Source organism: Oncorhynchus tshawytscha, linkage group LG05 (assembly GCF_018296145.1).
Source record: "Oncorhynchus tshawytscha isolate Ot180627B linkage group LG05, Otsh_v2.0, whole genome shotgun sequence".
In the NCBI taxonomy this organism is placed as follows: Eukaryota; Metazoa; Chordata; class Actinopteri; order Salmoniformes; family Salmonidae; genus Oncorhynchus; species Oncorhynchus tshawytscha.
The window spans coordinates 75,935,077-75,956,228 of NC_056433.1; the positions used below are offsets into that span (position 1 = coordinate 75,935,077).

The following is a 21,152-nucleotide window of genomic DNA, read 5'->3' on the forward strand; positions in this document are numbered from 1 at the left end:
ATGTGGAGGCTAACCCAGGCCCTGCGTGTCTCCGGGCACTCTCATTTGCTGACTTCTGTTATCGAAAAAGCCTTGGTTTCATGCATGTTAACATCAGAAGCCTCCTCCCTAAGTTTGTTTTACTCACTGCTTTAGCACACTCCGCCAACCCTGGTGTCCTTGCCATGTCTGAATCCTGGCTTAGAAGTCCACCAAAACTTATTAGATTTCCATACCTAACTACAACATTTTCCATCAAGATAGAACTGCCAAAAGGGGAGGAGTTAGCTTGCAAAGTTCTGTCATACTTTCCAGGTCTATGCCCAAACAGTTCCAGCTTCTAATTAAAAAAATGTATCTCTCCAGAAATAAGTCTCTCACCGTTGCCGCCTGTTATAGACCCCCCAGCTCCCAGCTGTGCCCTGGACACCATATGTGAATTGATTGTCCCTAATCTATCTTCAGAGTTCGTTCTGTTAGGTGACCTAAACTGGGATATGCTTAACACCCCGGCAGTCCTACAAGCTAAGCTAGATTCCCTCAATCTCACACAAATCATCAAGGAACCCAGCAGGTACCACCCTAAATCCGTAAACATGGGCACTCTCATAGATATTATCCTGACCAACTTGCCCTCCAAATACACCTCTGCTGTTTTCAATCAGGATCTCAGCGATCACTGCCTCATTGCCTGCATCCACTATGGGTCCGCGGTCAAACGACCACCCTTCATCACTGTCAAACGCTCCCTAAAACACTTCTGCGGGTATCCTGGAAGGATATTGACCTCATCCCGTCAGTGGAGGATGCCTGGTCGTTCTTTAAAAGTCATTTTCTCACCATCTTAAATAAGCATGCCCTTTTCAAAAAATGTAGAACTAAGAACAGATATAGCCCTTGGTTCACTTCAAACCTGACTGCCCTTGACCCGCACAAAAACATCCTGTGGCGGACTGCAATAGCATCAAATAGTCCCCGCGATATGCAACTGTTCAGGGAAGTCAGGAACCAATACACACAGTCAGGAAAGCAAAGGCTATCTTTTTCAAACAGAAATTTGCATCCTGTAGATCTAACTCCCAAAAGTTTTGGGACATTGTAAATTCCACGGAGAACAAGAGCACCTCCTCCCAGCTGCCCACTGTACTGAGGTTAGGCAACATGGTCACCGGCGATAAAACCATGATAATCGAAAATTTCAATAAGCATTTCTCTACGGCTGGCCATGCTTTCCTCCTGGCTACTCCAACCCCAGCCAACAGCTCCGCACCCCCCGCAGCTTCTTGCTCGAGCCTCTCCAGCTTCTCCTTCACCCAAATACAGATAGCAGATGTTCTGAAAGAGCTGCAAAACCTGGACCCGTACAAATCAGCTGGGCTAGACAATCTGGACCCTCTCTTTCTAAAACTATCCACCGTCATTGTTGCAACCCCTATTACCAGTCTCTTCACCCTCTTTTGTATCCTCCGAGATCCCTAAAGATTGGAAAGCTGCCACGGTCATCCCCCTCTTCAAAGGGGGTTACACTCTAGACCCAAACTGTTAGACAGTTTGGCCCTGCCCTGCCTTTCTAAAGTCTTTGAAAGCCAAGTAAATAAACAGATCACTGACCATTTCGAATCTCACCGTACCTTCTCCGCTGTGCAATCCGGTTTCCGAGCTGGTCATGGGTGCACCTCAGACACACTCAAGGTACTAAACGATATCATAACCGCCATTGATAAAAGACAGTACTGTGCAGCCGCTTCATCGACCTGGCCAAGGCTTTCGACTCTGTCACTCACCATATTCTTATCGGCAGACTCAATAGCCTTGGTTTCTCAAATGACTGCCTCGCCTAGTTCACCAACTACTTCGCAGACAAAGTTCAGTGTGTCAAATCAAAGGGCCTATTGTCCGGACCTCTGGCAGTCTCTATGGGGATTCCACAGGGTTCAATTCTTGGGCCGACTCTTTTCTCTGTATACATCAATGATGTCGCTCTTGCTGCTGGTGATTCTCTGATCCACCTCTACGCAGATGACACCATTCTATATACATCTGGCCCTTCTTTGGACACTGTGTTAACAAACCTCTAAACGAGCTTCAATGCCACACAACACTCCTTCCGTGGCCTCCAACTGCTCTTAAACGCTAGTAAAACCAAATGCATGCTTTTTAACCATTCGCTGCCTGCACCCGCACGACCGACTAGCATCACGACCCTGGATGGTTCTGACCTAGAATATGTGGACATCTACAAATACCAAGGTGTATGGCTAGATTGTAAACTCTCCTTACAGACTAATATTAAACATCTCCAATCCAAAATTAAATGCCACACAACACTCCTTCCGTGGCCTCCAACTGCTCTTAAACGCTAGCAAAAGTAAATGCATGCTTTTCAACTGTTGCCCGCACCTGCACGGCCGACTAGCATCACTACTCTGGACGGTTTGACCTTGAATACGTGGACAACTACAAATACCTAGGTGTATGGCTAGACTGTAAACTCTCCTTACAGACTAATATTAAACATCTCCAATCCAAAATTAAATCTAGAATCGTCTTTCTATTTCGCAAAAAAAGCTTCCTTCACTCACTCCGCCAAACTTACCCTAGTAAAACTGACTATCCTACCGATCCTCGACTTCGGCGATGTCATCTACAAAATAGCCTCCAACACTCTACTCAGCAAATTGGATGTAGTTTATTACAGTGCCATCCGTTTTGTTACCAAGCGCCTTATACCACCCACCACTGCGACCTGTATGCTCTAGTCGGCTGGCCCTCGCTACATATTCGTCGCCAGACCCACTGGCTCCAGGTCATCTATAAGTCTATGCTACGTAAAGCGCCGCCTTATCTCAGCTCACCCCAAATCCAACACCTCTTTGGCCGCCTTTCCTTCCAGTTCTCTGCTGCCAGTGACTGGAACGATTTGCAAAAATCGCTGAAGCTGGAGACTTTTATTTCCCTCACTAACTTTACACATCAGCTATCTGAGCAGGTAACTGATCGCTGCAGCTGTACATAGTCCATCTGTAAATAGCCCTCCCAATCTACCTACCTCATCCCCATATTGTTTCTATTTACTTTGCTGCTCTTTTGCACACCAGTATCACTACTTATACACCATCATCTGCTCATCTATCACTCCAGGGTTAATCTGCTAAATTGTAATTGCTTTTCTACTATGGCCTATTTATTGCCTTTCCACCTCATGTCAATTGCACACACTGTATATAGACTCTTTTTCCCCCCTATTGTGTTATTGACTGTACGCTTGTTTACTCCATGTGTAACTCTGTTGTTGTTTATGTCACACTGCTTTGCTTTATCTTGGCCAGGTCGCAGTTGTAAATGAGAACTTGTTCTCAACTAGCCTACCTGGTTAAATAAAGGTGAAATAAAAATAATAAAACACTTGCACTCTACACACACTGCTAGACACACTCTACACACTCTGCTAGACACACACTACACACTCTGCTAGACACACACTACACACTCTGCTAGACACACACTACACACTCTGCTACATTACACTTTGCTACACACACAAACCGTACCTCAGTCACATCCATCTATTCATCGGCTGAAAGAGACTTTGTCAATCTTTACTCTTCTAGGCACTTCAGCCCTTCAGTGTTTTCTTACTGGTGTTTGTCACCAGTGTGTATTTACGATGTGTGTATGTTATGAGTGTGTATTGACTAACTCTCTGTCCTCTTCCTCCTGTATCTATCAGGGAGAGCACCTGGGGCTGGGTACCCGGACCAACATCTATGCTGGAGTACTGAAGGTGAAGAGTGAGGAGGATGCAGGATACTATCCCTCTCAGGAGCTCAAAGTAGTGCTGAAGGTGTTGGGGTCCGGACACAGAGACATCTCCCTGGTAAGACACACCAACTCCATCTACATCATGGGATTACTTTAGGGACTCCCTCAAGAAGAGTGAAGAAGGCACAGTGATGCCGAAAAGTTGGTGTTTTTTACCCAATGCGTGTGTGTGTGTGTGTGTGTGTGTGTGTATTGTTAGGTTCTTCTTTTTCAAAGTAAATATATATCTTTCAGTAAATATCCCACGGACACTAGAGAAGCTTTAACCAAGTTTAATTCTTCGCCAAGGGTCTTTACAGCTGTAATCAGACAGCAAAACATTTCTCACATCACAGTTATATACATCCTACTTAAAACACTCCTCCTTCTCTCCAATTCTTATGTTTTATGGCTCCACAGGAAGCTAATAAAGAGGGTAACAGGATAACAAACCTTTATTACTCCCTTAAGAGAATCTGTCCTCACCTCCTGACCTCAATCCCTCCTTCATCTAATCTACAGATGTCCATCTGTCTCCCCTGTTTCACACGTTGCTCTCCTCTCATCCCCCCAACACATTCCCGAAGCCATCTGTCTTTCTTCAGAGACATAAAACGAATTCTCTTTCATTTCCTATCTCAATGATCAAAGTTCATCTGTATGTGTGTATGTAAATGTAATGTATGTATTTATACAGTTAAAGTCGTATGTTTACATACACCTTATAACCAAATACATTTAAACTCAGTTTTTCACAATTCCTGACATTTAATCCTAGTAAACATTCCCTGTTTTAGGTCAGTCAGAATAATAGCAGAGAGAATGATTTAATTCAGCTTTTATTTCTTTCATCACAATCCCAGTGGGTCAGAGGTTTACATATGCTCAATTAGTATTTGGTAGCATTGCCTTTAAATTGTTTAACTTGGGTCAAACGTTTTGGGAAGCCTTCCACAAGCTGTCCCATTCCTCCTCACAGAGCTGGTGTAACTGAGTCAAGTTTGTAGGTCTCCTTGCTCACACACGCTTTTTCAGCTCTGACCACCAATTTTCTATAGGATTGAGGTCATGGCTTTTGTAATAGCCACCTCAATACCTTGCCTTTGTTGTCCTTAAGCCATATTTAGGATGTTTTATATCAGAAATCTTCAATAATATTCCAACCGGACAATTCCGTTGTCATTAGAAAGGAAAGGGAACAGAGCTCACGCTCACGGCCGCGCGTGATAAACAACTTAGGCTTTCAGCTGAGCCACTTACCGTGAGTGGTCATATTCTCTCCCCTTTCACAATAGAAGCCTGAAACAACTTTATAAAGACTGTTGACATCTAGTGGAAGCCTTAGGAAGTGCAATCTGACCAAATTTACACTGGATATTAGATAGGCAATCACTTGAAAAACTACAAACCTCAGATTTCCCACTTCCTGGTTGGATTTTTATCAGGTTTTCACCTGCCATGAGTTCTGTTATACTCACAGACATCATTCAAACAGTTTTAGAAACTTCAGCGTGTTTTATATCCAAATCTACTAATAATATGCATATCCTAGCTTCTGGGCCTGAGTTGCAGGCAGTTTACTCTGGGCACGCTTTTCATCCGGACGTGAAAATACTGCCCCCTAGCCCAAAGAGGTTACAAGAAATTTGTGGAGTGGTTGAAAAACGAGTTTCAATGACTCCAACCTAAGTTGGATGTATGTAAAGTATGTAAACTCCTGACTTCAACTGTATATGTGGGTGTGGCTCTCTTTATTTAAATAGCTTCCAGTGTATTCTCTGTTAGTCAGCACCTCAGCACTAAATAATGTTCTCTGGGGGTGCACCAGCTCATGCTTTTTATTAGACTGTGTCAGTATTTTGCCAAGTTCCATATGACTAACTCTGACTGTCTCCCCCTCTGTCGTTCCTTCTCCTGTCTCTGTCTCTCCCTCTGCCTCCCTCTCTCTGTCCTTCCTCCCTATCTCTCCCTCTCACTCTCTCTCTCCTGTCCTCCATCTGTCTCCCCTGCTGTCTCCCCCGCTGTCTCTCCCTCTGACTCCCCTGTCCTCCATCTGTATCTGCCTCCCGCTGTCTCTCCCTCCTGTCCCCCATCTCTGTCTCTCTCTTCCCCCCCTCTCTCTCTCTCTCTCTCTTGCCCCCTCTCTCTCTTGCCCCCCTCTCTCTTGCCCCCCCTCTCTCTTGCCCCCCCCCCTCTCTCTTGCCCCCACCTCTCTCTTGCCCCCTCTCTCTTGCCCCCCCTCTCTCTTGCCCCCCTCTCTCTTGCCCCCTCTCTCTCTTGCCCCCCTCTCTCTCTCTCTTGCCCCCCTCTCTCTCTCTTGCCCCCCTCTCTCTCTCTTGCCCCCCTCTCTCTCTCTTGCCCCCTCCCCCTCTCTCTCTCTGTTTCTCCATCTCTCTCTCTCTGTCTCTCCCTCTCTCCTGTCCTCCATCTCGGTCTCTCTCCTGTCCTCCATCTGTCCCTCTCTCACTCTCACTCCTGTCTCTTCCTATCCCTCTCTCTCCTGTTATCCCTCTCTCTCCTGTTATCCCTCTATCTCCCCAGGCCTTTTTTGAGACAGCTAGTATGATGCGGCAGGTCTCCCATAAGCACATCGCCCTGCTCTATGGAGTCTGTGTACGCCACCTTGAGAGTGAGTGTACACACACACACACACACACACACACACACATGACCCTATAAACCTCTCTTCCTGTGCAGTGTTCATACAGACTCTATACTACAGTATTGCAATAGTAGATCAGCAGATATGATGGGATTTGTCATTATTTATAATTAATGAATTCCCCATGAGCTGTTGACTCAGTACTGAATAGTACGTTGACATAGGTTGAATCTCAAACCGATCACTTTGAGCAGTCGATCACTCGATAAAGGACTTAGTGTTCAGTTTGAGATTCATCTATACTGTGCTGTACCTTCTGAACACAATTTACCTGTCTAAACCAGTTAGTGGGAGATGTTTGGTATGAGGACAGTAATGTAGCTATACTGTTTCCCCCAACAAGAGACAAACCAGTCTTACTGTTGTGGTAGCCAGGCAGAATATGCTGTGTGTGTGTGTGTGTGTGTGTGTGTGTGTGTGTGTGTGTGTGTGTGTGTGTGTGTGTGTTGTTTGAGGCATCCATTCTCAGTGAAATGAATTCAGTTCCAGTCAATAGCATGTGACTTAATGTATCAATCAATCAAATGTATTTCTAAAGCCCTTTTTACATCAGCAGATGTCAGAAAGTGCTGTACAGAATCCCAGCCTAAAATCCTAAACAGCAAGCAGATGTAGAAGCACGGTGGCTAGGAAAATCTCCCTAGAAAGGCAGGAACCTAGGAATGTACAGGCTGACTGGGATGTCACTTTGTTTTATCTTGCCTAACTCTCTCCCTTCCCCTCCCTGATTTCCTATTTCGTTCATCTACCCCTTCGTGTGTGTGTGTGTGTGTCCAAATCAAATGTTATGCTTCATAAACAACAGGTGTAGATCAACAGTGAAATGCTTACCAATGGGCCCTTTCCAACAATGCAGAGTTAAAGATAAAAATAAATACAGAGTGAAATAACGAGTAATATAGGTAGGGGTAAAGTGACTTGGCGACAGGATAGAATATAGACAGTAGTAGCAACTTATGTGATGGGTGTGAAAGTGTGTGGTGTCAGTAGGCTTGTGTGCGTGCGCATGGTGTGTGTGTTGGGGTGTCAGTGTATGGGTGTGTGGGTAGAGTCCAGTGTGTGTGTACATAGTCAGTGCAAGAGAGAGAATGCCCAGCTTCGTCCGGGTTAGGGGTGGGTTTGGCCGGCAGGGATATCCTTGTCCCATCGTGCACTAGCGACTCCTGTGGCGGGCCGGGCGCAGTACTCACTGACACGGTCGCCAGGTGTACGGTGTTTCCTCCGACACATTGCGCCTGACTTCCAGGTTAAGTGGGCATTGTGTGAAAAAGCAGTGCGGCTTGGTTGGGTTGTGTTTCAGGGGAACGCACGGCTCTCGACCTTCGCCTCTCCCAAGACTGTACAGGAGTTGCAGCGATGAGACAAGACTGTAACTACCAATTGGAAACCACGAAATTGGGGATAAAGAAGGGTAAAAATAAAATTTAAATGAAGACCTTAAGCCTGCCTCATCATTGTCGGTGATCAGTCCTACCATAGCTGTGTCATCAGCAAACTTCATAAAGGTGTTGGAGGCATGCGCGGCCTTGAAGTCGTGCGTGAACAGGGAGTACGGGAAGGGACTAAGCACACACCCCTGAGGGGCACCTTTGTTGATGGTCAACGTGGCGGATGTGTTGTCTCCTACCCTCACTGCCTGGGGGAGGCCCATCAGGAAGTCCAGGATCCAGTTGCAGAGGGAGGTGTTCAGTCCCAGGGTCCTGAGAGCGCTATGGTGTTGAATGCTGAGATGTAGTCAATGAACAGCATTTTTACATACTGTTGGTAGAGTGCATTTGGAAAGTATTCAGACCCCTTCACTTTTTCCACAATTTATTAAGTTACAGCCTTATTCTATAAATGAATAAATAAATGTTTTTCCTCGTCAATCTACACACAATACCCCTTGATGACAAAGCGAAAACAGGGTTTTAGTAATTTTTGCAAAAACAAACTTACCTTATTTACATAAGTGTTCAGACCCTTTGCTATGAGACTCAAATTTGAGCTCTGGTCCATCCTGTTTCCATTGATCATCCTTGAGACAACTTCAATTGATTGGACATGATTTGGAAAGGCACATACCTCCCTATATAAGGTCCCACAGTTGACGGTGCATGTCAGAGCAAAAACCAAACCATGAAGTCAAAGGAATTGTCCGTAGAGCTCTGAGACAGGGTTGTGTCGAGGCACAGATCTGGGGAAGGGTACCAAAAAATGTCTGCAGCATTGAAGGTCCCCAAGAACACAGTGGCCTCCATCATTCTTAAATGGAAGAAGTTTAGAACCACCAAGTGTCTTCCTAGAGCTGGCTGCCCGGCCAAACTGAGCAATCGGGGAGCAGGGCCTTGAACAGGGAGGTGATCAAGAACCCAATGATCCCTCTGAAACAGTTCCTCTGTGGAGATGGGAGAACCTTCCAGAAAAACAACCATCTGTGCAGCACTCCACCAATCAGGCCTTTATGGTAGAGTGGCCAGACAGAAGCCCCTCCTCAGTAAAAGGCACAGTCTGCTTGGATTTTGCCAAAAGGCACCTAAACGACTGTTAGACCATAAGAAACAAGATTCTCTGATCTGAAACGAAGATTGTACTCTTTTGGCCTGAATGCCAAGCATCACGTCTGGAGGAAACCTGGCACCATCCCTGGTGAAGCATGGTGAAGAATGGTGGTGGCAGCATCATGCTGTGGGGATGTTTTTCAGCAGTAGGGACTGGGAGTCTAGTCGTGATCAAGGGAAAGATGAACGGAGAAATGTACAGAGAGATCCTTGATGAAAATCTGCTCCAGAATGCTCAGGACCTCAGACTGGGGTGAAGGTTCACCTCCAAACAGGACAACAACCCTGAGCACACCACAATGCAGAAGTGGCTTCGGGACAAGTCTCTGAATGTCCTTGACTTGAACCCAATCAAACATCTCTGGAGAGACCTGAAAATAGCTGTGCAGCGACTCTTCTCTCCAACCTGACAGAGCTTGAGAGGATCAGCAGAGAAGAATGGGAGAAACTCCCCAAATACAGGTGTGCCAAGCTTTAAGCGTCATACACAAGAAGACTTGAGGCTGTAATCGCTGCCAAAGGTGCTTCAACAAAGAACTGAGTAAAGGGTCTGAATACTTATGTTACTTTAAAAAATAAAAAAAAGTTTTTGCAAAAAATTCTAAAAAACAATTTTTGTTTTGTCATTAGGGGGTATAGTGTGTAAATTGATAAGCGGGATTTTAAAAAATACATTTTAGAATAAGGCTGTAACGTGTAACAAAATATGGAAAAAGTATTTCAGAATGCACTGTATTCCTTTTGTCCAGGTGGGTGAGGGCAGTGTGGAGTGCAATAGAAATTTCATCCTCTGTGGATCTGTTGGGGCAGTATGCAAATTGGAGTTGGTCCAAGGAGTCTGTGAATAATGGTGTTGATGTGAGCCATGACCCTGCTTTCAAAGCATTTCATGGCTATAGATGTGAGTGATACAGGGAAATAGTCATTTAGGCAGATTACCCTGGCGTTCTTTGGTACTGGCACTATTGTGGTCTGCTTGAAACAACTTGGTATTACAGACCCGGTCAGGGATAGGTTGAAGGTGTCAGTGAAGACACATGCCAGCTGGTCAAAGCTCTGAGTTTGCGTCCTGGTTTTCTGTCTGGCCCTGCAACCTTGAGAATGTTTAAAGGTCTTACTCACATCGGGTATGGAGGGCGAGATCACACTTTTGCCTGGAACAGCTGGTGCTCTCATGTGTGGTTTAGTGTTGCTTGCCTCGAAGTGTGTATGTACATGTGTATTGACTATCTAGCACAGGAGATTGGTGGTACCTTAACCTCTGGGATATGTGGGACGGTAGCGTCCCACCTGGCCAACATCCAGTGAAAATGCAGAGCGCTAAATTAAAATAAATTACCAAAAAAATTCAACTTTGATAATCACACAATCAATATACCAAATTAAAGCTACACTTGTTGTGAATCCAGCCAACGTGTCAGATTTAAAAAATGCTTTTACGGCGAAAGCAAACAATGCTATTATCTGAGAATTTTAGCAAATATCCACCCCTGTCAACTTACATGACAAACCACAGATCTCAGGAAATCTTCACAAAGGGCCTTTTACTTAAAAAAGGAGTATCCCATAGCCAGATAGCATTAGCTATAAATTGTCGTTCAGTTTGGTCTCTAAAACGAGATTCTAATCTTGTTCCTGGTACTTCATAGTACCAAAACATTACCTCACTATCTGGAATGCTCTTTAGGCTTTATTGGCCAAAGACATCGTAAATCTCCTGTCAGTGTTATCTCATAGAGGCCCATCCTCAGTGGAACACACACAATATTCAACTGATTCTATTCTGTCGAATAAAACAACCATTCTAATGCAATACAAAGATTATAAAATAATCTTACAAGCACCATAACATAATCTTGCAATTCTCCACGACATGTCCCCATCACATAGTTTAACAGATACATTCACATATGAAGACAATGTTCAATTCTGACTTCTCCCTTTCTGATATTCTGGATATTACCAGACGTAAAAGACAAGCCTGACCTCTCCCCTCTCTGGGCCCCAAGTGACTTTTCCCTAGAGAAGAAAGGAAAATGCAACTGCCGACAGTATAGTCCAAAAAAAGACATCCTAATGACAAGTATCTCACATAAGCATATTATGAAAGTAAATAAAACATCTTATTTATCAATGTTACCTAACTAATTCTGTATCTGCTACGACAAAGCATTGTCCAAACATTTCAAATGACTTTTGTAATACAACTTTAGGTATTTTTTTAACGTAAATAATCAATATAATTTAAGACGGGATGATCTGTGTTCAATACCGGAGGAAAACACAAGTGGAGCGTGCTTTCAGGTCACACGCCTATAACAAAGAGTACACTTCCCTCGAGCCTCATTACTTCTTCATTTCTCAAAGGAAAAACCTCAACCAATTTCTAAAGACTGTTGACATCCAGTGGAAGCGATAGGAACTGCAGGAAAGTTGATTAGAAATCTGGATTCCCAATGAAAACCCATTGAATAGAGTGACCTCAAAAAAACTAATCTGAACGGTTTGTCCTCTGAGTTTCGTCTGCCAAATAAGTTATGTTATACTCACAGACATGATTCAAACAGTTTTAGAAACTTCAGAGTGTTTTCTATCCACACTGACTAATAATATGCATATCTTAGCTTCTGGGTCTGAGTAGCAGGCTGTTTACTTTGGACACACTTTTCATCCGGACGTAAAAATACTGCCCCCTGTCCCAAAGAAGATAATTGGGGAGGACAGGCTCATGGTAATGGCGTGAGCGGAATAGGTGGAATGGTATCATTCGCTCGATGTCCATGTCTAGGGTTGCACATTTCAGAGGTGGAAACTTTCCATGGGAATTAACGGAAATATATGCAAATTAATGTTAATACCATTTAAATGTAGATGTTTTTTGCATGGATTATATTACCATATCAAATGGAGACAGAAACATAAACCTTTTACCTTATCATAAGTAGACATGATTAAATCCTTCCAATAGAAATAAACAATTTAGTGAACTTTAATTAAATGAATTGACTCTTCACATGGGATGATTACACTGGAACAACAAAAGAAAGGGAATATTGAATGATCCCCAATGATCCATCACATCTCCCAAAAACGTACATCTGTAAAATGATAGTCTAGAAACTAAAGCTTTGGTGGTCTTCCTCTCAGGCTTCCATGTCTTCTCCTGGACCTCCTCAATGTCCATCTCTTGAACATTAGACTCTAAGGCCTCATTTTCACTGTCACTTTCCAACCTTGTTGAGGCTGGCACGTTGTCAGGCTCAAAAAGCCTCAAATTTGCCCGGATGGCCACCCATTTTTCAACCTTTGTATTGGTCAGCCTGTTGCGTGCTTTGGTGTGTATTCCCAAACAAGGATCAGTTGCGCTCTGCGGCGGCTGATGTTGGTGGGATTTGGAGGATGATGGAGGCAACAGGGGAAAGAGCCTCAGATCCACAAAGTCCCTTCCACCAGGTGGCTGATGAGATATGACTGCCATATTGCATCTCCATCCCAAAGCCCTTGCTTGGAAGTGTACTTCGCCAGACTGCCAAGAACCTTGCCCTCATCCAGGCCAAGGTGGCGAGATACGGTAGTGATGACACCAAAGGCCTTGTTGATCTCTGCACCAGACAGGATGCTCTTGCCAGCATACTTGGGGTCCAACATGTAAGCTGTTGCGTGTATGGGCTTCAGGCAGAAGTCTTCACGCTTTTTGATGTATTTCAGAACTGCAGTTTCCTCTGCTTGGAGCAACAGTGAAGTGGTCAGGGCAGTACGGATTTCTTCTCTTACATCTGCAAGCAGAGTCTGAACATCACACAGGATGGCATTGTCTCCCTCAATCCGTGCAATGACTACTGCTATAGTTTTCAGGAGTTTCAGGCTGCTTACCACTCTCTCCCAAAATACATCATCCAGGAGGATCCTCTTGATGGGGCTGTCCATATCAGCAGACTGTGATATGGCCATTTCTTGGAGAGACTCCTTCCCCTCCAGGAGACTGTCAAACATGATGGCAACACCACCCCAACAGGTGTTGCTGGGCAGCTTAAATGTGGTGCTCTTATTCTTCTCACTTTGCTTGGTGAGGTAGATTGCTGCTATAACTTGATGGCCCTTCACATACCTAACCATTTCCTTTGCTCTCTTGTAGAGTGTATCCATTGTTTTCAATGCCATAATGTCCTAGAGAAGCAGATTCAATGGGTGGGATGTGAGGGTAGGACTCCTCCACTTTAGACCAAGCAGCCTTCATGTTCGCAGCATTGTCTGTCACCAGTGCAAATACCTTCTGTGGTCCAAGTTAATTGATGACTGCCTTCAGCTCATCTGCAATGTAGAGACCGGTGTGTCTGTTGTCCCTTGTGTCTGTGTATTGTTAAGCACATGTCTACTCCTGAATACTGGTTGAGGGGTGGAGATGATGTAGTTAATTATTCCTTGCCCAAGAACATTCAACCACCCATCAGAAATGATTGCAATACAGTCTGCTTTCTCTATGATTTGCTTGACCTTCACTTGAACTCAGTTGAACTCTGCATCCAGCAAATGAGTAGATAAAGCATGTCTGGTTAGATGAGTGTATGCTGGGTGAAGAACATTCAGAAATCTCTTCCAATGCACAATGCCTGTGAGCATCAGAGGTGAACCAGTTGCATACACAGCTCGAGCAAGACATTCATCAGCATTTCTCTGACTACGTTCCTCCATTGAGTAAAAAAAAACGACTGATTCCAGGAGGACATGAGCTGTTGTTATCGATAAGGTGTCTGATTCCAGTAGGACCATGGAGCTGTTGTTATCGATAAGGTGTCTGATTCCAGGAGGACCATGAGCTGTTGTTATCGATAAGGTGTCTGATTCATCATTTTCACCTCGAATAGAAGTAGAGGGACTTTTGTCAGAGGTTGCTTGTTGTGAGCGCTGAGGGAACTTTATAAACTTGGCCAGATGATTCTGCATCTTTGTTGCATTCTTCACATATGATATGGCATAGTATTTGCAAATGTACACAGATTGTCCTTCTACATTAGCTGCAGTGAAATGTCTCCACACATCAGATAATGCCCATGGAATTTTCCTGTAAATATCAGAAAAAAAATTGTAAAAAACCCCAAATATAATTCCATGTACAGATAAATAGTTAAGCAGTTCGATTTAACAACTCATTTGTAAGATACATTTTTTAAATGAAACATGTATGGAAACAGGTGAATTAACAGTCTCAAGCAAGCTAAAACCCACATTGTAGCAAAAACTAAATAGCAGAAATTGTTAACGATGTAGAACTGATTTAAACACACTTTGCTGTACTCTATTTACTAGTTAACAAAAAATAATGTATGTCATATAAAATATATTCACCCCACCCAGTATTATAATCAAAATTTACCAGAAAGCATGTCGTCCTTGGCTCAGACAGTGTAGTAGTGTGGGCTCAATAGCTTCTCATTAGTGTGCAAGATCTTGAGACTCAGCTGTACATGTGATGGCTACCCCACATAGCCTGGTTCCTCTCTAGGTTTCTTCCTAGGTTTTGGCCTTTCTAGGGAGTTTTTCCTAGCCACCGTCCTTCTACACCTGCATTGCTTGCTGTTTGGGGTTTTAGGCTGGGTTTCTGTACAGCACTTTGAGATATCAGCTGATGTACGAAGGGCTATATAAATACATTTGATTTGATTTTGATTTGATGGAAGAGTGCACTGCAAGAATGCACTGCGCATGCAGAGGGTTGCAGTTCCATTGAATTGGGGATAGTTTAACCAAAATATGCTACAAGACCTAGAATTGCCTTATGAGTATCCCACAAAAAGGTTCACGGTTATTAGCTAACTTTTTTGATGAATTTATGCTAAATTCCCCAAATTCCTGGGTTTGAATTCCCATGGAAATTTACCGGAAGGTTTTTTGACCCTTTGCAACCCTGTCCATGTCTCTCTCTCTCTCTCCCTCCCAGATATCATGGTGGAGGAGTTTGTCCAGTTAGGTCCGTTGGATGTGTTCATGCGGAGACAACACAGTCCTCTCAGTACACCATGGAAGTTCCAGGTGGCCAAACAACTGGCCAGCGCTCTCAGCTACCTGGTGAGAAAAACACACTCTGAAATGTCTTCAATCTCTTTGTTACGGCAAGCCTAAATAAGTTCAGGAGTAAAAATGTGCTTAACAAGTCACATAATAATTGCATGGACTCTGTGTTTAACATTAGTTTTTATGACTACATCTCTGTACCCCACACATACACTCATCTGTAAGGTCCCTCAGTTCGAGTTGTGGATTTCAAACACAGATTCAACCATAAAGACCAGGGAGGTTTCCCAATGCCTCCCAAATAAGGGCACCTATTGGTAGATGTTGGAAAAAAAGCAGACATTGAATGTCCCTTTGCACATGGTGAAGTTATTAATTTACAGTTTGGGTGGTGTATCAAAACAGCTAGTCACCAGAAAGATACAGGCATCCTTCCTAACTCAGTTGCCAGAGAGGAAGAAAAACACTCAGTGATTTCACCATGAAGCCAACGGTGGCTTTAAAAAAGTTTGAGTTGAATGGCTGTGATAGGAGGAAACTGAGGATGGATCCACAAAATTGTAGTTACTTCACAATACTAACCTGCATCACAAAGTGAAAAGAAGGAAGTCTGAACAGAATAAAAATATTCTAAAACATGCATCCTGTTTGCAATAAGGCACTAAAGTAAAACTGTAAAGAAATTGTTAAAGAAATGTCCTGAATACAAAGTGTTATGTTTGGGGTAAATCCAACATAATACATCACTGAGTACCACTCTTCATATTTTCAAGCATGATGGTGGCTGCATTAGGTTATGGATATGCTTGTCATTGGCAAGGATAATAAGCGGAATGGAGCTAAGCACAGGCAAAATCCGAGAGGAAAATCTGTTTTCCAACAGACATTGGGAGACAATTTCACCTTTCAGCAGGACAATAACCTAAAACACAAGCCAAGTATACACTGGAGTTGCTTACCAAGGTAACATTAAATGTTTCTGAGTGGCTTAGTTTTGACTTAAATCGTCTTGAAAATCTATGGCAACAACCAACTTGACAGAGCTTGAAGAATTTCTTTAAGAATAATGTGCAAATATTGTACAATCCAGGTGTGCAAAGCTCTTAGAGACTCTCTGTCTCTGTCTCTGTAGGAGGATAAGAAGCTAGTGCATGGCTTTGTGTGTACCAAGAACATCCTGCTGGCCAGAGACGGAGTGGACAGTGAGGGAGGACCCTTCATCAAGCTCAGCGACCCCGGCATACCCATCACTGTGTTGACCAGAGAGGGTAAGACTTCACTGAATCATTTTGTTTGGCAAATTATGCACATTGAGTGCAAGACAACCATCATGTTCCATTTCAATTTGTGTTGTTATCCAGAGCAACGTATCTTATAGGACAGATAGGACAAGGGCCCAATTTGAGATTGTAGAATTTATTGTACAGTATGTTGAGTTCTGAAAGGTTTGTGGCCCAGGAGAATGTTTTTGGGAACAAGACTATACAAATGCACAGCTCACATTCCATTTCCCCCCCAATGGCATATTTATGTTTGGTAAACATTTACTGTGTCTGTGGCTGAGTGAAGACAGTTAAACAGACCAAACAGTGTTAATGTCCACTGGGACCACTGGATCTGACAGATGGGAACACTCTCCCTCCCTCTCTTTATGTTACTGGCATGGCAGGGCTGTGGATTCCTGTCAGCTGGAAGTGACGTGAGGGCTTGTGGGAAGAACTTGAAGACAGTCAGAGGGAGAGGGGGTTAGAGATGGACAGTCAGAGAGAGAGGGGGTTAGAGATGGACAGAGAGAGAGAGGGGGTTAAAGATGGACAGTCAGAGAGAGAGGGGGTTAGAGATGGAGACAGTGAGAGAGGGTTAGAGATGGAGACAGTCAGAGAGAGGGTTAGAGGTGGAGACAGTCAGAGAGGGGGTTAGAGATGGAGACGGTTAGAGATGGAGAGAGAGGGTTAGAGATGGATAGAGGGGTTAGAGATGGAGCCAGTCAGAGAGAGAGGGTTAGAGATGGAGCCAGACAGAGAGAGGGTTAGAGATGGAGACAGACAGAGGGTTAGAGATGGAGCCAGTCAGAGAGAGGGTTAGAGACAGAGAGAGAGAGGGTTAGAGATGGAGCCAGTCAGAGAGAGGGTTAAAGATGGAGACAGTCAGAGAGGGGGTTAGAGATGGAGACAGTCAGAGAGAGGGGGTTAGAGATGGAGACAGTCAGAGAGAGGGTTAAAGATGGAGACAGAGAGAGAGGGTTAAAGATGGAGACAGTCAGAGAGAGAGGGTTAGAGATGGAGACAGTCAGAGAGAGAGGGTTAAAGATGGAGACAGTCAGAGAGAGGGTTAGAGATGGAGACAGTCGGAGAGGGGGTTAGAGATGGAGACAGTCGGAGAGAGGGGGTTAGAGATGGAGACAGTCAGAGAGAAGGGGTTAGAGATGGAGACAGTCAGAGAGAGGGGGTTAGAGATGGAGACAGTCAGAGAGAGGGGGTTAGAGATGGAGACAGTCAGAGAGAGAGGGTTAGAGATGGAGACAGTCAGAGAGGGGGTTAGAGATGGAGAGAGAGGGTTAGAGATGGAGAGAGGGGTTAGAGATGGAGCCAGTCAGAGAGAGAAGGTTAGAGATGGAGCCAGTCAGAGAGAGGGTTAGAGATGGAGACAGTCAGAGAGCCTCATGGAACTGTAATACAGTAAAGGTGTCAGTGAGGAAAGACAGGACTACAGACATATTAAAAATGACAAATTCCTTCCCCAAACAGTTGAGGGTTCATTATCTTGTGTTCACTATAATAGTGTTTTGGTTTCTGCACCGCAGGTGACTGTTTGTTTGTGTTATGACTAAATGTTTGTACTGTGTTTACATACGTGTGTGTGTGTGTGTGTGTGTGTGTGTGTGTGTGTGTGTGTGTGTGTGTGTGTGTGTGTGTGTGTGTGTGTGTGTGTGTGTGTGTGTGTGTGTGTGTGTGTGTGTCTCAACCTGCAGAGTGTGTGGACCGGATCCCCTGGATTGCTCCAGAGTGTGTGAAGGACTCTGCCAACCTGAGTGTAGCAGCTGATAAATGGGGATTCGGCACAACACTGTGGGAGATCTGCTATGACGGAGAAGTGCCCCTTAAAGACAAGAAACTCACAGAGGTACATACTGTATACACACACACACCTTAATCCACTTTATCCTACACCCTCACACATCTCTATGCCATGTATTGCCAGTTTGGACACAAAGTATCAGATACCCTTAAGCTACTCTTTCTCTCTCTTTCCCCACTCCCTCCCTCTCCCCATCCCCCCTCTCGCCCCCACTGTCCCTACCCCTCCCTCCCTCCCTCACCTCCCTCTCTCTCTCCCTGAGCAGAAAGAAAGGTTCTATGCAGCAGAGTGTCAGCTAGCTACTCCAGACTGCAAAGAGCTGGCTGAACTGATGACCCATTGTATGACCTTCGACCCCCGTAAACGCCCGTTCTTCAGGGCCATCGTCAGAGACATAGACACCCTTGAGGAACAGAGTACGTGTGTGTGTCAGTGAGCAGTAGCAGTGCATGGGTAAAATCACTGGGGAAGTGAAAAAAAAACATGCTGACTCACCCTACTTGTAGAGAAACACCAATGACAACCTCCTTTCATGTTGCCGAAACATTTAGCTTTTGTTGTCCTAAGATACCTGGCTAAAATGCTTGCTAGCTATCCTAACTTCCTTTCATTACCTGGCAACGATTCGCTAGGCCAGCTAGTTAACGTTAGTCTAAATAACTAGCTAGCTACATTGAACTTCCATCCTCTCAGGCCAGGGGCACAATTATGGTTGGATCATTGGCCAGAATGAAGTAAAACCAAATCCCTATCTCCATCCATGGCTAATTGAAGAAAGGGACACTTGTCATTAGCTAGCTAGCCACCGGAGGACCACAACACAAGGAGATGCAACAATTATATATGATTTTGTAAATTACGTTCTGCTTTTGGTGTGAAGCCGAATCCAAACTGGCTTCCCTTGACACTTGTTTTTGGTGTGCCAGGACCATTCACAGTTAACCTCACTCAGTTTAGCTCAACGCTGATTGGCTAATATTACTTGAAAAATGTAATCAAGGGAGGCCAAATGCTCGCTGGCTTCCCTTGCATTCAATGCTACGGGTTACAACGATGTCATTCTCTTTTTGCCCAGACAGCATCAGATAGATGGCCTACATATACTGAGAGAGAGGGCCGCTGTTGTGTTCGCTCGGATGCTTTCTCCAGTGAGATACATTCAGCCTCTTTCGAATTGAAGGAAAATGATGAAACACAGAGACGGCAGTTGTTTCTCAGCGCTAGCTAGAGAGAGAGATTGCAAGAGTGTGTGTATGAGTGTTGTGGAGTTCACTGGGTTCATGCTCCACAGCTCCCCCTTAACTGGGCCCCATGGATATAAATCTGCCCTCAATACTGCCACACGGTGGCTAGAATGAGGTACTGCCGTCATGTCGCAGTTAGACATCCATCATACTGGTGCTGTTGCTTTGCTGAATAAACCCACTGGGTATGTTGTCAGTGTGTATGTTGTCAGTGTGCAACAATGTGCGTGTATGTTGTCAGTGTGTAACTGAGTGTGTATATGTTGTCAGCGTGTGGGTTGTCAGTGTGTAACAGTGTGTATCCCTCTATCAGACCCCTCTATCAAGCCTGTACCCACTCTGGAGGTCGACCCCACTGTGTTCGAGAAGAGGTTCCTCAAGAAGATTCGAGATTTAGGAGAGGTAACACACTTGTGTGTTTGACCATGCCAGAGACCGTGTGCATATGCAAGTAATGTTAATGTTTGTCAGTATTATGTGATATGAATGTTCTCTCTGTGTGTGTGTGTGTGTGTGTGTGTGTGTGTGTGTGTGTGTGTGTGTGTGTGTGTGTGTGTGTAGGGTCACTTTGGCAAGGTGGAGCTGTGTCGGTATGACCCCAGAGGGGACCGGACAGGGGAGCTGGTTGCAGTGAAGAGTTTAAAGCCAGAGAACAGAGAGGAACAGAGCAGCAACCTCTGGTGTGAGATAGGAATCCTTAAAGAACTTTACCACCACAACATTGTCAAGTACAAAGGCATCTGTCAGGAGGAGGGTGAGCAGAGTATACGCAAGCATGCACACACATGTATACACACACCTACCTACTGAACACACACCTTCTGCTTTGCCTCACTCCATCCTCTCTATCTGTATGTGTGCAGGAGGCAGAGCCATCAAGTTGATCATGGAGTACCTGCCTGCTGGCAGTCTGAAGGAGTACCTCCCTCGCAACAAAAGCCAGACCAGCCTGAAGACTCTGCTCAGTTATGCTGTCCAGATCTGTCAGGTACTGTAACACTAGCACTGCTACCTAACATACCCCTAACACTAGCACCGCTACCTAACATACCCCTAACACTAGCACCGCTACCTAACATACCCCTAACACTAGCACCGCTACCTAACATACCCCTAACACTAGCACCGCTGCCTAACATACCCCTAACACTAGCACCGCTACCTAACATACCCTAACACTAGCACCGCTACCTAACACACCCCTAACACACCACTAACACTAGCACCGCTACCTAACATACCCCTAACACACCCCTAACACTAGCACCGCTACCTAACATACCCCTAACACACCCCTAACACTAGCACCGCTACCTAACATACCCCTAACACTAGCACCGCTGCCTAACATATCCCTAACACTAGCACCGCTACTTAACATACCCCTAACACTAGCTCCGCTGCCAAACATACCCCTAACACTAGCACTGCTACCTAACATACCCCTAACACTAGCACCGCTACCTAACATATCCCTAACACTAGCACCACTGCCTAACATATCCCTAACACTAGCACCGCTGCCTAACACACCCCTAACACTAGCACCGCTGCCTAACATATCCCTAACACTAGCACCGCTACCTAACATATCCCTAACACTAGCACCGCTACCTAACATACCCTAACACTAGCACCGCTGCCTAACATATCCCTAACACTAGCACCGCTACCTAACATACCCCTAACACACCACTAACACTAGCACCGCTACCTAACATACCCTAACACACCCCTAACACTAGCACCGCTACCTAACATACCCCTAACACACCCCTAACACTAGCACCGCTACCTAACATACCCCTAACACACCCCTAGCACCGCTACCTAACA

General features: G+C 44.8%; 1 protein-coding gene across 1 annotated transcript in view; it reads left to right on the forward strand.

The window, feature by feature from the left end:
* The window catches only part of jak1 (Janus kinase 1), an 81,480-nt gene that overhangs the window by 43,397 nt on the left and 16,931 nt on the right, over positions 1-21,152 (forward strand). The window contains exons 12-20 of the mRNA XM_042322367.1: positions 3,710-3,856; positions 6,322-6,409; positions 14,921-15,048; positions 16,127-16,262; positions 17,966-18,117; positions 18,338-18,488; positions 19,630-19,718; positions 19,878-20,070; positions 20,180-20,304. Of these exons, the coding sequence (XP_042178301.1) occupies positions 3,710-3,856; positions 6,322-6,409; positions 14,921-15,048; positions 16,127-16,262; positions 17,966-18,117; positions 18,338-18,488; positions 19,630-19,718; positions 19,878-20,070; positions 20,180-20,304 (1,209 nt within the window). The remainder of the gene's footprint in view (positions 1-3,709; positions 3,857-6,321; positions 6,410-14,920; positions 15,049-16,126; positions 16,263-17,965; positions 18,118-18,337; positions 18,489-19,629; positions 19,719-19,877; positions 20,071-20,179; positions 20,305-21,152) is intronic.